At 59.7% G+C, this 15,268-nt stretch overlaps 1 protein-coding gene across 1 annotated transcript; it reads left to right on the top strand.

Moving 5' to 3' along the window:
* The first annotated feature begins 3,791 nt into the window (after nt 1-3,791).
* On the top strand, nt 3,792-15,166 carry MMP28 (matrix metallopeptidase 28). Its single transcript, XM_068656027.1, has 8 exons — nt 3,792-3,967; nt 8,823-8,902; nt 9,262-9,410; nt 11,056-11,277; nt 11,701-11,946; nt 12,273-12,422; nt 12,673-12,840; nt 13,810-15,166. Exons 1-8 carry the CDS (start codon nt 3,878-3,880, stop codon nt 14,202-14,204), a joined length of 1,500 nt encoding a protein of 499 aa, XP_068512128.1. The 5' UTR covers nt 3,792-3,877; the 3' UTR covers nt 14,205-15,166.
* Nucleotides 15,167-15,268: the final 102 nt, after the last annotated feature.

The raw sequence follows: 15,268 nt of genomic DNA, 5'->3' as shown, positions 1-15,268 counted from the left end.
ATAATCAGTAGTTAGTATCTCGAGGGTTGAATGAATCCTGGCTCTTCCTGATGTGGTAACATCTGTTCTGGTGAAGCAGATCGCTCTGTGCTGCTATGCAAATAAAGTCGTCTACTAATGGCCAGTGCTTGTTATCAAAAGGCTTTAGAGTTTTGTAGATGCTAGAATTGCTGCTTTTTTTTCTTCTTTAAACAGGCAAGGAAGGTATCTGCAAATGCGTAACTTTCTGTTTTTAGCAGATTAACAGCTGAACTGAAAATAAAAGGCAAATCTCACAAATCCTACTTAGAATTTCTCTCCAGTAGTTACTTGTCTAAAAAACAGAGAGGCTGTCCCCGCAGAACAAACAGGCTTGGGCTGAGCTGGGAAAAGCTCTGTGCTGATTCCTCCATCTCTTTTATGATCTAGTTTCCTTTTTTTTTTTTTTTAAGCAGCGAGGTTTTAGTTTTGGAAATCAGTACTGTATGGAATGCTGGCGGTTTATTTATAAAAAATACATCTTGCACTTGCCAAGCTCAACAATGACTTTATAGAGAAAAGCGTAGCTGGAGGATGCCAATGTAGAAGAAGCATATGATCATTACAGAGCTGAAATGCAACAAAAATAGCTAAACAATTTCAGAGAGAGCCAAATACGTTCAGAGCTGTCTCTGTATGGCCAAACCCACCTCGCCCCGAGAAGTAACACGAGTTTGTGAGCTGCTCAAACTCCATGGGCCTGGAGAGCAGTGGGCTTTGCTGCTTTGCCTGATCTAGAAATGAAAGTTTGGATTTCCAGGGAATCAAAGTGCTCGTGTGACGTTGTCCTCAGTAGATGGTGTTGCTAATGCTGCTGGAGAACTTGCAAAAGGGCTGAGAAGAGCCTGCTTTTCACAAAGTTTTCTGATACGATGATGTCTGTTGGAACACAGGTGATGTGCTGATCCCAAAGAGATGCACATGGCTGCAGCAGTCCTCTGGGCAAAGAGCTGGTGGCATTCAGTCAAACAGCTCGCAGCAAAGGAAGCCTGACCCGTGCAGGTGTGTTTGTGGGACGGCAGCTGGTGTTCCCGAGCACGGAAGGGTTGTGCCGAGCAGCAGTGCCAGCTGCAGGGCTGGATGCGGCCCCCCTTCACCCCACCAGTTTCCCGGTAGCTCCACACGCAGCGGGTAAAGCCAAGGAAAGCACATACAGATTCTGCATTTTCCTTTTTTTTTTTTTTTTTTTTTTTTTTCCCGTGATAAGCATCTGCTCCTGGCTGTCTTGAAGACAGGGTACGGGACTAGGCACGCTCTGTATCCTGCGCGTTAAAGGCACAGGAAGTCCTTAGACTTGCAAGAACTTACAGTGTGCAGATGAAGCACCCAAGAAAACTATCAAACTATCCAAGCAGGAGAGTTTTGCCCTTGTGGCAGGCTCACAGCTTTGTAAAGTCGTGTGCCTCTCGGAGATTCGGGGTGCTGCCCTACCACAGGCTACTTCCGTGGCCGTGCCCTGATGTGCTGCAGGGCTGAGCACCCCGCAGCAGCAGGATTTGCTCCTAACATCCCCAAAAGTGGCATCCAGCAGCCCATCCTGCTGCTCTCCAGCTGCTGCTGAGCAGCAGATGTCTGAGCAATGACTGCTCTGCAGAGGAGGCAGCTGGAGCGGGTGAAATGGAGCAACGCGAACGCGCGCTTCGAGCGAAGCACTGGAAGTTTTAACTGGCAGCTCTTGTGCATCACATCCATCCCCTTTAGAAACTGCCAGAGGGGAGTAATGCTGTTGCTATTTGCTTATCAGTTACGGTAAACACTGAAGCTACCCAGAAATTTCACATGGCACGGTGCTATTTCGTAACACCCGTTTCTGAGCTGCTCCAGCACTCACCTCCACCAGTGGCAATGCCTGGGCTCGGCTCAGCCCCGCACTGGCCTTGCAAACGAGCCCCCCGGACATTAATGGTAAATGAGGAGCTTGGGAAAGGGGTTTGAAATCGAAGCAGCTGAGCAAATGAGCTGATCTTTTGTGTTAAATGCGAAGGAGATGGCTGTATATTTTGAGACTCAAGAAATCTGCCCTGTTTAGGCAACCAGAGCTTGTTTGGATCTAGTGGTCGTGCTCTTCTGAGAGCTTTTCAGTAAAACTTGCAGAGCTGTTTGCCAAGGCTTAACTCCAGGCTTTACTTCTGGAGTTCCAGTTTTAGGGCAGAAGCCGTAAGAATTCAAGCTCTCTTCCAGCCCACTTCTGAGCCTTCACCAGATGCTGAAAGCTGTCCACCTTTCCACAAGGCAGACAGCCTTTCCGTTCCCGATGGCTCTCTCCTGAGCACAGCTGGATAAACATCCCCGTGCTGTGCACCGGGACCTGCTGAGACCTGCGACTCGGCACCCAGCGCCCCAGGGCCGAATTCTTCCCCGTCTGGGTGCCACATCGGGTACGGAGCGAGGCGGCAGCATCGCACAGCACCAGGTCGGGGAGGTGGGGTGCAGGTGCCCCCCAGCCCCTTCCCTGCCTTACACCGAGCAGGAATGGAGCTTCCTGCTGCCGCTGGGCCTGAGCCAGGCACTTTCTCGTCGCCCTTATTCTTAAGGCGAACAGCAGATGGATCGGTTGCTTCCTAGAGATGAACCAAACACGGATGCGTTTGCAGACAGGGCCGTCCTTGTTTTGAAAGGAAGCGTGGCTCTGACCTGCGCAAGCGCTCCTTATCGTGCCGCTGCCCTCCCTGTCTGCCAGCCCGGCCTTACTGCCAGCCTCTCCGTGCCCTGCTTCCTTATTTCACCCCATATTTTGCCCCATGATGCTGATCCATGTCCCAAAAAGCCTCCTTTTGCTGCTCTGGGCCCGGTGAGAGGCCGCGTGCTGCGGGCTCCCTGCGGCTCTCCTCAAGCTGCACTCCGCAGATGCTGCAGGAGCTGCGGGGCTTGGCATGCCTCAAAAGAAGAGGAAGAGGCCCGGCAGCTTTCAAATAGGTGTGTGGTTGAAGCTGGCATGAAAACAAAAGCAGATATAAGTCACATCCTATTATTATTTTTTTTTTTTTCTGATCCAGAGCACAATCAAAACATCCTTTCGCTTTAGTCATATTAAAACAAAATAGTCAAACAAAATACTGCGGGGAGTAAACAGAGTTGTTAACTTGTTGTCGCTGGGAACTGCTGGGCTCTGGTGGAGAATCCCCAAAGAGGGATGGATGTGGGGGAACCAGACGAGAGGAGCAGAGCCCGAACCAACTTGGGCTGTGCCCAGGTCGGGTGTTAGGACCTGGCCACCATTTTGTGCGGCTTGAGGCCTTGGGGGTCACTTTGGCCAAAATTGGCACCAGTGTGTGTCCTGTTCTGCACCAGGGAGGCTGGGGAGAAGGATCCGGCCTTGGAGGAGAGAGCTGGGTGTGGGGTGAGGCTATGGGGCAGCTCTCCCAGCCCTACACCCCATGGCACAGCATGGAGACGGGGCTGGAGACCCCCATGGGAGCGGGTCCCCTGCCTTGACCGAAGGGGAGCCAGGCTGGGAGGGTGTGAAGGGAACAAACGGGCATTGATGCGAAGGGGGGAGCAGTGCCAGTGCCTTAGGGTGCCCTTAGAGCCCCCCGGTGCCCCCCAGCCCCTGGCTGATTTATAAAATTAGGTGGTGACGGCTCGCCCCCCTCAGCCCCGCACCCTGAGGCGTGAGGGGATCCGGCGGTTTGGGGGGGGTCTCTTTGTGGTCCCCACGGCTTCGGTGATTACAGGAGGGATGAAGGAGACGAGGGGGGACCCCGGGGGCGGTAGGCGGGGGGGTGGTGCGGAGGAGCCCAGCCCTGCGGGCGGGGCGGGCAGGGGCCGCCCCCGGGGCCGGGCCGGGGAGAAGCGGAGCCGGGACCGGCACCGGGGGAGAAGCAGCGGCGGCGGCAGGAGCAGGAGCAGGGACACGGGCATGGCCGTGGTGCTGAGGGCAGTGCTGGTGCTGGGGCTGCTGGCGGCCGGGGGGGCGGCGGTGGGAGGCAGCCGGCGGCGGCAGGCGGAGGTAGGGCGGCGGCGGCGGCCGGGGGGGGTCCGGGGGGTCCGGGCTGGGGCTGGGGCTGGGGCTGGGGCTGGGGCTGGGGCTGGGGGCTGCTTCGGCTCCAGGGAGGCTGGATGGGGGTGGAAAGTGTGTGTATGGGGTCCTTGGGGGGTGTTTGTGTCCCTCGTGGTGTCCCCTTGGGGTTGGGGGGTTTCAGCCTTGGGGTGCTGGCTCGTGGTCCCTGCTGCGTGGACATCCTAAAGCTGGCAAAGCTCTGCCTGAAGGGAGTGAGACCAGTGCTGAAAACCCCACAGATTGTAAGGCCAGGGCTGACAGACCCCCACCGCGGTGTCTGGGGGCTTGGGGAGCTGCCCCGGTGCCTTCGTGCCCCGCAGCGATGCGAGGTGCCCCCGGGATAAATGTCCTGGATAAATAAACGCCGGGAGGCTGGGGTAAGAAAGCGTGGCCAAATCCACGGAGCTGTTCAGCTGCTTGTCAGTGGAAGCCGAAATTCTCGTGTAACATCAGACTTCACTTCTAAAGTTATTTCTCTCTTTTTTTTTATTATTTTTATTTTTTCATAGCTTTTAAAATATCCCGTGCTAACAACAACGGGCTGTGCGAACTTAGATGCGAACGTCTGAGAAAGCGTCCAGTTGGGTTAAGTTCCTGGCTCGTGCCCTTGTTTTCATTGCATTTGTTACGACGGCAGCTTAAAAAAAAAAAATAGCTTGGATATTTAATTCGAAGCACATTTATATTAAACCGTCTCGTTATGTGCAGACTGCAGACAGGAGGAGGTCCGGTGCTGGACAGCACGGAGCTCGGCACACCTGGCTCGTGCGGGAGCACTGCTGGGATGGGGAGGCAGCAGGGACGCGGCGGTGCCCGAGCTGCTCCCATGCCAGGGGGCTTTAAAAGACACGGGGTGTGTGTGTGTGTGCTGGCCCAGCACAGAGCGAAGTGTGTGTCCCCGTGCTTTTGGTGCCAAGGGCAATGAAGTCCCTGCAGAGATTGTGTGTGAAGGTACAGGTGTGTGGTGGCCGGAGGAAAAATCGGTGTGAAATTTGAGAAAAGTGGGGAATGGAGAGCGAGAAGGGACTGGGGCGTTCTCCTTTCTGGTTTTTATTTTGATTTTTTTTTATCCTTTCTCCTTCCCTGTGTGGTGTTGCAGTGGCACAGCCTCGGGCTCTCCCCTCCACCTCGGCAAACCCAGGGCTCACTTTCTGTGTTGGCGTCTGGACGAGCTCTTCCATGGCATGGGTGTGGAGGTGGGATGCTCCTGAAAGGGGCACCTCGCATTTTCCTTCTGATTGACATAAGGGGAAGAAAAATCTCCCCAGAGTGGTCCCACTTTGGCCTCAGCAGTGCAAACAGAGGAGCGGAGGAGTTCTCCTGGCGCTGCCCTCACGGCACGGTGCGGTGTGAGCGTGCCACACTCCTGCTCCCTGTTTCCACCCTGGTGATGGCAAAGACCAAATGTCTTCTTTCCTTTCTCTCTCTTGTTGTTCCCTCAGGAGAGCACAACCAGTCTGCGTGATCAGACTGGTTTGTCAGCCGCTCTGCTAGTCACCTTTGGAAAAACTTCCCCAAGCGCTTTGGGTCATTTTCCATCAGTTTCTGTGCCGTGGCGTGTTTCAGCCCCTGGTGCTTGTTTTCTCTTAGGCGATGCAATATTTCGTCCTCCTGTCCCACAGCATGCTGAGCTTGATGCTCAGCAGCCCAAACAGCCTTGCTGCACCACTCGAGGAGGGCAAGTGTGAAGGAAGAGTAAGCGAGCGTAAAACCCACCGGACACGGTGTTCCCCAGCTCCACATTTTTAGGGGAAAGAAGATAATTCCCTGCTAAAGCAGGTTTTAAGGGTGTGGGTGGGAGAAGAGATGCCTTTGGGGCCGGATCAGGCACAGCAGGGAGCGTGACAGCAGCAGGGCTGGGGGTTTCATCAGCACCTCGGTGACGTACGGGGTGAGCTGGAGTGGTCGCTGCCTCCCACCCTTTCTACAGCAGGCAAGCTGAGCTCTGTGCTTGCTAATTTCCCTTCTTGTGTGTCTCTGTACCTATGTGTGTATAATATTTACACATCCACTTACGCACACGCTTAAACAAAAGAGACACGAGGGCTCTGCCTAAGGGGCTGCGAACGCAGACAGGAATGCGGCGAGAGATGAAGGCTTCCCAGCGCTGCAGCATCCCGGCAGGCAGCGACCTGCGGGCGCTCCTGCCAAAACCTGCTCGTGCTGACAGCATCCCGGGGCCGGGCCCCATCGTGTCTGCAGGGGGGGAACCAAGGGAGAGCTTCGTGGTGATGCCTGGTGGTGAAACGCTATGGGATGGAGCTGGGGATGCTCATCCTTTTTGGGATGCTGCTGGCTTCACCACGTGGCCAATGTCCTCCAAAAGCAAGGCACAAAATGTTAGCCATCTGCTTCGGACACCGGTCTGTGCTCAGGGGAACGGAGGGGAAAGAGGGGCTTTGTGTCCAGGTGCAGCAGAAGGGACCGCAGGCAGCACGAGCCGCCTGCCAGGCAGGGGGAGAGGCTTGTCTGTGCGTTTCTGGTACTTAAACGGTGGAAACGGGCCAGAAATGTGTCCGGAGGGGGGGCGGGACGGGAGCCTGCTGTCTCTGAGCTGGTTCCGAGGAGGGAGGTCTGCTTGTGCGTGCTGTTGGCCGGCTTCCACCTGGGGTGCCTGCAGTTGAGGGCAAGGTGTTTCCTTGGCTGCAGCCCTCGGCAGAGCCCATTCCCAGGGCTGTGAGCAGCCCCCGTGGAGAGCCAGGGGCCGGGGAGGGCCCCTCCATCTCCTGCAGACCCGAGGCTCCGCTGCCTCCCGGGTAGCCCCAGACCTTTCCTCTTCTCGTTTCCCTCCCCGCGTGCGGAGGGGGAGCCGGGCATATTTCACGGCAATGCTCAGCCCTTGGCTTCCTGCTGTTTTTCTTCTCCCATTGTATGGAGAGGAGCCCTTCCCCGTCGGGGCAGGAGGGAGAGGGTTTTGCCGGGGCTGAGCATCGCGGCTGCTGGCTCAGCACCAGGGCCACAGGAGCTGCCGGGGGGGGGCTCTGAGCACTGCTTGGGGTGAGGGGTGCTGAGACACGGGGCTCTGCGGTTCCTCTGTCACCCCCAGGAGTCCCTGCTCCAGGGGACTTTGTATTCCTTCTTTACACAGTGCGAGGTCGGTGCATCCCTTTTCTTTAGCTCTTTCCAGGTCTGGTATCACCTGGGGATAACAGTAACTGCTTATCTCAGGTCTGCACACCTCTGCATCCCAGGAGCCAGGTGTTAGGTGGAAGAAAACGTGGTAAAATGACAGTGCACGAGAACCTGAGCATGAAACGGTCCCAAAACTGCAGGGAAACAGCCTGCTTTGGGCTTCTCACCCAAGGAAATGGGGACGGTAACAGCAGCGAGCAGCTCGGTGCCATCACAGCACAGCTGCTGGGCTGCGTTCCTGCCCCGCGCCCTGACTCAGCCAGATGAGTTTTCATGAGATCATGGCGGGGAAAAACCATTTTCATGCTTCAAGGATGGGATTGTGTTAGGTTACAGGAGGGGAGACAGCTCGGGCTTGTTATGCTGAGGGAAAGAAGAGCGGTGGGAGGAGAGGCTGACACCACGGTGGGCTTTTGAGACCCGGGACTTTTCCTCCTGCTCTGCAGCCCTCAGTTGCCAGCAGCAGTGCGACTGTTCGGGGTTCTCACCGTGCATCCATGGGTGTAGCTGGTGGTTTGCTAACTCTGGAGGGGAATGCTGTGAAAACCCAGCCCCAGAGAGAGGAGCAGATGTCTCTGCCCCTCCAGACATCGCCGAGCACCCAGCTCTCATCTTCCTCCTGCCTCTGTCCTGCCACGGCACGGGCTGGGAGGAGGCGTGAAAAGCAGGCAGCCCTGCTGCCCCGTGCAGCACAGCCACTTTCCCTTTTCATCCCCAGCCCTTTTCATTCCTCCTTCCCCTCGCCCCGCTCACAGGATGCGGGGAGGCGGGTTGGTCTGCAGCAAACGTCCCCGGTGGGATGGGGAAGACGGGCGTGGAGCATTCCTGGGAATATTGCTGCTAAACTCCTCAGCAAGCCGGGGGCAGCGGGGGCAGCCGCTTGTTTTCTTTGAAATGCAATTTATGTGTTGGAGCAAGTTCAGACCGACAATCTCCGTCCATTTCAGTGGACGATAAGGAGAAGAATGGCTTGGCAGAGCCCATTGCGCCCCGCGTGTGTCTGCTGCTCAGCAGCACATCCTGCCCCGGCCGGCCGGGGAGAGGCTGCAGCCTTTTGGGGGCAGCCTCGGGGCCTGACCCTGCCCGACCCGGCCCTGGTGACCTGGTGAAATCCACAGAAATCCCTGATTGTGATCGGCGTGTTGAGTTGCTGGTTGTTAGAGATGGGCAAGCGGTTTTGCTAACCCCATTGCGGCGGGTTTGAATCCATGGCAGCAATGTTCCCTGCTCTGTCTCCGTCGGGTGATTGCCAAAAAACCCAAGAGCCGTCAAAGCACAGAAAGCTGTCCGAGCACTGCCGTGCGCACGTGTGCTCATGTCGTGGGAATCACAAAAGTCTAACGAAGCAACAGGCAGGAATTTCTGCCCAGCCCTGGGTTCGCCACGCTCTTTCCCACCAAATCTTTATCCTCCGCCCTCACACGCCCTGAGCTGCTCCTCTAATTTCAGGTTGGAAACTGGGAGATGTTTCTGCTCAGAAAGAGCAGTCAGGCACTGGGACGGGGAGGTGGTGGAGTCACCATCCCTGGGGGTGTTCAAGGGAAGGTTGGACGTGGTGCTTGGGGACATGGTTCGGTGGGTGACGTTGGTGGAAGGGGGACGGTTGGAGCAGATACCTGGGAGCTCTTTTCCAACCCCAATAACTCTGTGATTCTCCTGTGTCTCCCCGCAGCAATTCCTGCAGAAGTACGGCTACCTGGGAGCTGCACACCCCAGCCCGCACAGCCCCGTGGAATTCACGGCGGCACTGAGGTAGGAGCCTTTTGTTTAACACCGCTCCGCGGGGTGCTCTGTGCCGCTCGGGGCTCGCCTGCTGTCAGAGCCAAACCCCCGAGCGGTCCTTCGGAGGAGCACCGCTGGCTGGCAGCCTCACGGCGCTGCGTTATTTGCCTTTTATGGCCTGCTGTCCCCGCTGCAATAATATCTGCAGCGAGGCCGAGGATCTGGCCGGCTGGAAGAGCTCGGAGGGTTTGGGATTGGCAGTGCCTGGCGTTATCTCCCGGATGCGCTCCTGCCAGCGGGGCGCGAAGCTTGCGGGGCAGAGCCCGGCACGGAACCCGGGGCGCTGCTGTTTTAAAATACGGGGTGCTGACCTCTCCCTTCCTTTGCAGGGATTTCCAGCGGGTGAGCCACCTCCCACCCAGCGGGGTCCTGGATGCCCCCACGCTGCGGCAGATGGGCCGCCCGCGGTGTGGCACGGGCGATGGGGAGAGCTGGGGCCACCCCGCCGCGCTGCGGCACCGGCGCTCGGCACAGCACGGTGAGCGTCGGCGTCCTGCAGGGCCTGGGCTCGGGGAGTCTGCCTGGAGGGTGGTGGTGGGAAGGGGAGCAAGGACCACTCGTGGGGAAGCTCAGCAATTCGGGAGGCAGAGCTTGATGGCTCTGAGGTGCCTCCAGGTCACCCTGACCCCGGTGGCACAGTGCAGAGGATCAGGACTGACACGGGGCAAGGGCACACGAGGTCTGACTCTGATTCCAGCGATTTTCTTGCTCATGGGTCTCCAGGATTGGGCTTCTTGCCTCCCGTGAGCTCTTGTGGATGAATCGCCTGATTCCTAGAGAGCGAGAGGGCTGGGACCAGCTGTGCGTGGGACATGGGAAAAATGAGGGTGAGATTAAGGCAGGGCTCAGCGCCGTGCCAAGCTGCCTCTGCATCTGGCACAGCTGGTGCTGGGGGACGGACCCAGGGGGACAGACGCAGGGGACAGCCTGGTGCTCCCTGTGCCTCTGGATTTCCATCCAAATCCCTGATGTATGGGATGCGACTGCGGGCAGGGAGACCACAGCAAGTGGGCAGGAGGCAGAGCAGGAGTGGGGCCAGCAGCCCCTGCCCCAAAAGGCTCCTTGACAGGGTGGCAAGAGGCACTGAGCAGCACCACATCTGTGCCGGGGGGGCGGAGGGGAGGCCGGGGAGCCCGGCGCCGGGCAGGAAGGCTGCAGGCTTTGTGCTAAGCTGCCTGTTTATCCGACCAGGGGCAGGAAGCCGCCGCGGCTGAGCCAGCAAAGCGCTTTGTGAGCCAGCCCGCTGCCAGCCACGCCGGGACCCTCGGCCAGGTCACCGGCACCGCCGCCACGTGTCCGGCACCCCGCTGGGCTCGGACACCCCGGTGCTGTAGCAAAAGCCAGGGCTTTGTTCTGTGAAAGCCTCCAGAGCTGGCGGGGAGCTGCTGGGACGGGGCCAGGCGGCGCTGGGCTTCCCGGGGAAGTCCCTGCTTGATGGTCTGGGGGGGCAAGCAGTTCCTCTCCTGGACCACAGAAGGGGACGCTGGCAGGGGGCTGCCAGAGCTGCCCCCGGGTGTCTGAAACCCCATCCTTTGGGTTCCCCACCCGTCTGGAGCAGGCGCAGGTGCCGGAGGTCTGTCACTGCTCCCACGCCTCGGCACCAGCTCTGGCACCCACGTATTCCCAGCGTGGCCCCGCAGCTTCTCTCCCACTCCTGCACGCCCCCGGCCAGATGTGAGCCCCCCCAGCCCAGCTGCTGGAGGTCCTGGGGGGGCAGGATGCTGCACGGCAGCTGCGGGAATGTGCCTCTGCCCCGATGCATGGTCAGAGGACGGTGGGAGGCTTACGGTGGTCTCATGTTCAGGGAGGGAGCTTGGGGAAGCAGGGAAGAGCTGCTGCAGGCCAGGGAGATTTGGGGCTGGTGAACCTCCAGCCCTGTACACGGACACCTCATTTCCCCCTGAGTTTCAGCATCCTCCCCATCCTTTTCCCCTTGCCCCCCCCTGTTTCCAGAGGTGCCTTTACTTTGCCTCCCTGAAAGCCCACCCTTGGGCTGCCTCTTCTGGGCGTGAAGCTGGGCAGGGGCTGGATTTGGCCCTGGGAAGCACAACAAGGCGAGGGCAGGGGGATTGAACCGGGTGTCCCAGCTCCTCCCGTGGCGCTGAGCCCGTCCCGTCCCGCAGGCAGCAAGTGGCACAAGCGGCACCTGACGTACCGGGTGGTGAACTGGCCGCCGTACCTGCCGCAGCACGAGGTGCGCCTGGCCGTCCGGGCCGCCTTCGAGCTCTGGAGCAACGTCTCCTCGCTGGTATTTTGGGAAGCGCGCGACGGCCCGGCCGACATCCGCCTCACCTTCTTCCACGGGGACCACAACGACGGGCTCAGCAACGCCTTCGATGGGCCAGGTGCTGGTCGCTCCCCCCTCGTAAGCTTCTCTTTTACAACAGGGGCTCTTCCCGGGGCTGGGGGGAGGCCAGGTTTGTTCCCCCAGGCCCTCTTCCCGAGGTGCCCACGCTGTGAGCGATGGGGATGGAGGGTCCCGAGTCCTGGCCCTGCAGCTCAGGAGCTCCCAGGTTGGGGTGCTCGTGGTGGGCTCATGCTGGTGGCCTCCAAGCAGCCCCCCCTGCCATGACCCCATCCTGCAGGCACAACTGGTTTGGGTTTTGTGGGTGCACAAATAGCCACGGGAAGCTGGTTTTCCTTTGGGAACCCTGCCGCCGGGCCAAAATCGGTGCCTATTTAAGCACTCCCATACCCCCCCTGCCCTGGGCTCACACCGGGGGCTGCGTGCTGCCCCCACAGCCCCCTGACATCCCTCCCGTCCCCAGGAGGTGCCCTGGCCCACGCTTTCTTCCCCCGCCGTGGAGAAGCCCACTTCGACAGCGCCGAGCGCTGGTCCCTGCGCAGCGGCAAGGGGCGCAACCTCTTCGTGGTGGTGGCGCACGAGGTCGGCCACACGCTGGGGCTGGAGCACTCCCCCGCCCGGAGCGCCCTCATGTCCCCCTACTACAAGAAGCTCAGCAAGGACTTCGTCCTCAGCTGGGATGACATCTTGGCCATCCAGAACTTGTACGGTGAGCATCGCGTCCCCAAAACCTCGGTGGGGAGGGAGGAGCAGGATGGCAGCAGGTCCGTGCAGGGGGTGAGGGCTCCGTGCGTGGTGGGGATGGGTCCTGTCCCTTCACGGGTGCTGCAAGGAGGGCAGGATGGGTACTGGATGCTCCAGGGAGAAGCCAGTTTGTGATTTTTTGGGGTACCAAAGGGTCTTTGCCACTATTACGGAGGGTGATAGGAGCCAGGCTGTGTGACGCAGAGCAGCTGGTGCCCTCTGATGGCTCGCCAGCCTTGTGAGCAACCTGCTCCCATGCCCTGCTCCACGATTCACCCTGCTCCATCCCAGGGAAGCCCTCCAGGGGCTCGGCCATCCAGCTGCCGGGAAGGGTCTTCACTCACTTCCAGGACTGGAGCGGGGACCTGTACGGCGGGGACCGGCAGCGGCAGGGCGCCAGCACCTATTACTGCCACTCCTTCTTCGACGCCGTGACTGCTGGTGGGTGTCTGTGAGCCCTATCCCAAAACCCCACACCACTCCAGTGACCTCTCCCCACACTGATAAGCCTCCGAGGTGGGACAGGAGGGTTCTGATCCTCAGCCCCCTGTGGGCATCCCCAAAGCACCGCAGGGCTGGGGGCGGTGGCAGTGATGAGAGGCGATGCGGAACACGATGGGCAGCGGGCTGGGGCCAAATTTGGGATTTTGGCACCGTGCTTCTCGCCCTCACGGCCCCCTCTCCCCAACAGATGTGGACGACAACCTGTACATCTTCAAGGGCGGCCACTTCTGGGTGGTGCCAGCCAGCGGCAACGCCAGCCAGCCCCAGCCCCTGCACGCCCGCTGGCCCGGGCTCCCCGCCGGCATCGACGCCTGCGCCTGCTCCCCGCTCAGCCACAGCTTCTACTTCTTCAAAGGTCAGTGAGGCACGGGCTGTGGCCGGTGTCTGTCTGTCCTGTGCCGCTCTGTCCATCCGGGTCTGCCCCTGCACCCCCAGCCTGGTGTGGTGCCGAGGTGCTGGGTATCGCTGGGTGCTGGGGGTGCCGGCTCCTGGCTGCTGTGCTGGTCACAGGTTCAAAGCAGATGCATTTTGGGGAGAAAATGCTCTCTGGAGATGCGCAGCTGCTGGTGCCCGTGATTCGTGCCCTGTGCCCGGTGCCTTGCTGCCATCTGCAAGCTGCCGGTGGTGGCACAGCTGGCGGGGCACAGGAAGGGCAGCCCAGGCAGCCAGGACACCGGGGTCAGCCCGAGCTTTTCATGGAAACCACTCTCCAGCTCATCAGAAAGGGGGCTTTGTTGCTCCGGCTGGGGGAGAGCCAAAAGCCCCCCTCCGCGGGGCCTGACCCGGCACGGCCTGCGAGCAGAAAGGGGCTTTTGTCTGGGGCAGAGCAGTGCCACGGCTCCGCGGGGAGGGCGGGTGCTGGGGCTGGCCCCAATCCCTTTGGCTGCAGCGGGGTTTTTGGCTGTCCCAGCCCAGGAGGGACATGGGGCTGTCTGTCCTGCTGTGCAGGAGGAGGGTGAGGTTTGTACCTGGGTTAGGGGACAGCGTGGTGGCCCTGCTGTGTTCCCAGCTGTCCCTTTAGCCCCCTGAGTGACCTTGCCTCAGTTTCCCCACCCCGCTGCGTGTGGCACGCAGTGCTGAGCGTGCCTGCAACGACTTCATCCCCGTGAGCCCCATTTCCCCCCACAACCACATCTCCATGCCCCAGGGGCTGCTTCTTCCCAGCCTGGTCCATGGGGAAACCCAACGGGGACGTGCCCGTGGTGGTGCCAGCCGTGTCACCGGGGGGCTGGGTGGCCCCTCTGTGCCCGAGACAGACGGATCAGCCCCCGGGGTGTCCCCCTCACCACATTTTGTGCTCTGCCCCCTCTCCCCTCTCTTCCAGGCGGCCGCTGCTGGCGCTACCAAGGCTCCACCCTGCTGCCAGGCTTCCCCCAAAAGTGCAGCGCCCGTGGGCTCCCGCGGCACCCCGACACGGCCCTCTACTTCCAGCGGCTCCGGCGCCTGGTGCTCTTCAAGGGCGCCAAGTACTTCGTGGCGAGCGAGGAGAGCCTCTCCCTGGAGCCCTACTACCCCCGCAGCCTGCGGGATTGGGACGGCGTCCCCCCCAGCACCACGGGGGCCCTGGCGCGCCGCGACGGCTCCGTCTACTTCTTTCGGGATGAGCAGTACTGGCGCTTCGACCAGGCCAAGCTGCGGGTGGTGGCCACGGGCAAGTGGGCCACGCAGCTGCCGTGGATGGGCTGCTGGGACGCCAACAGCGGGCAGGCCCTATTCTGAGCCCCGCCGCCACCACCGAGCATCGTTCCCGAGCGTGCTGGGATGAAACGGGGGCTGAGCCCCACCTCGGTCCCCAGCGTGGGCCCTGCTGTCTCAGGACAGCTCTCGGGGTCCCGAAGCGGCGTCCCCGAGCTGCGGGGATGGGGCTGGGACCAGGCAGCCTCCAGCCCAGCAGGGCCGACCTCGCCAGGTGGGCTGTGATGCTGGGGAGGAGGCATTTCTTTAAAAAAAAAACAGGAAAAGCCCATGAGAAAACATGGAGACTGCAATTGTGCCCATTTCTGATGACTTTCAGGATTGTTTTGTGCCTTTCTTCCAAGCCAGGACTTGTTTGTTGCTACTTTATTTGTTGTTTTCTGGTGATCAGGCAGAGAAGTGCCTTGCCCATGGGTGCTGTAGCGCTTGGGTGTTTTTTAAACAAGTGACTGGGAATGTTTTCCCGTTAAAACAAGAAGAAAAGAGACATTTGGACATAACCACAGGCCCAGGCTGAGCTGTGCAAGAGACGGCGAGCAGGACAGATGGACATGAGCACACAGGCTCATGGGGACAGCCTGGCCACACAGTCCTTGTTCCTTTTACAAACCTCGAACCACTGCACCCACCACTGCCAACGGGACAGGCATTGTCCCCAAGAGCCCCCAGGGAACGTGGGGTCCCCAGGGCTCAACCTCCGTGCGTGCAAACACCAGCAACCCCCTCCCTAGGCAGGACGGGGCTGAGCGCTGTGGAACCTCCTCTGATTTGAGATTTTGGAGCATTTCGGGTTGTTTTCTGTGACGTTTGTGAATGAACCCTTCCACACGGCTTAAAATCTCAGGGGATTTTTCAGTGTTGCCAAAGAGCCGGGGCCGTGTTTTGGGCTGGGCTGGGTGGCAGTGCTGCAGCATCGCTCGCAGCCAGCCCCAGGGCTCCTGGTGGCAAATAAACCCAACCTCTGGATTTGTTGCCATTTGTTTTCATGCCATGCCTTCTTATTTTTTTTTAAATCCAACCCCGTGTTTCCTGCAAGGGATGAATTAAGATGCATGTGTGTGCCTTTGGGGCCGGGGTGGGCACGGCTC

The sequence above is a fragment of the Anas acuta genome, chromosome 19 (assembly GCF_963932015.1).
Source record: "Anas acuta chromosome 19, bAnaAcu1.1, whole genome shotgun sequence".
NCBI lineage: Eukaryota > Metazoa > Chordata > Aves > Anseriformes > Anatidae > Anas > Anas acuta.
The sequence above is the reverse complement of the archived record's forward strand: the minus strand, read 5'-3'. Positions and strand labels throughout refer to the sequence as shown.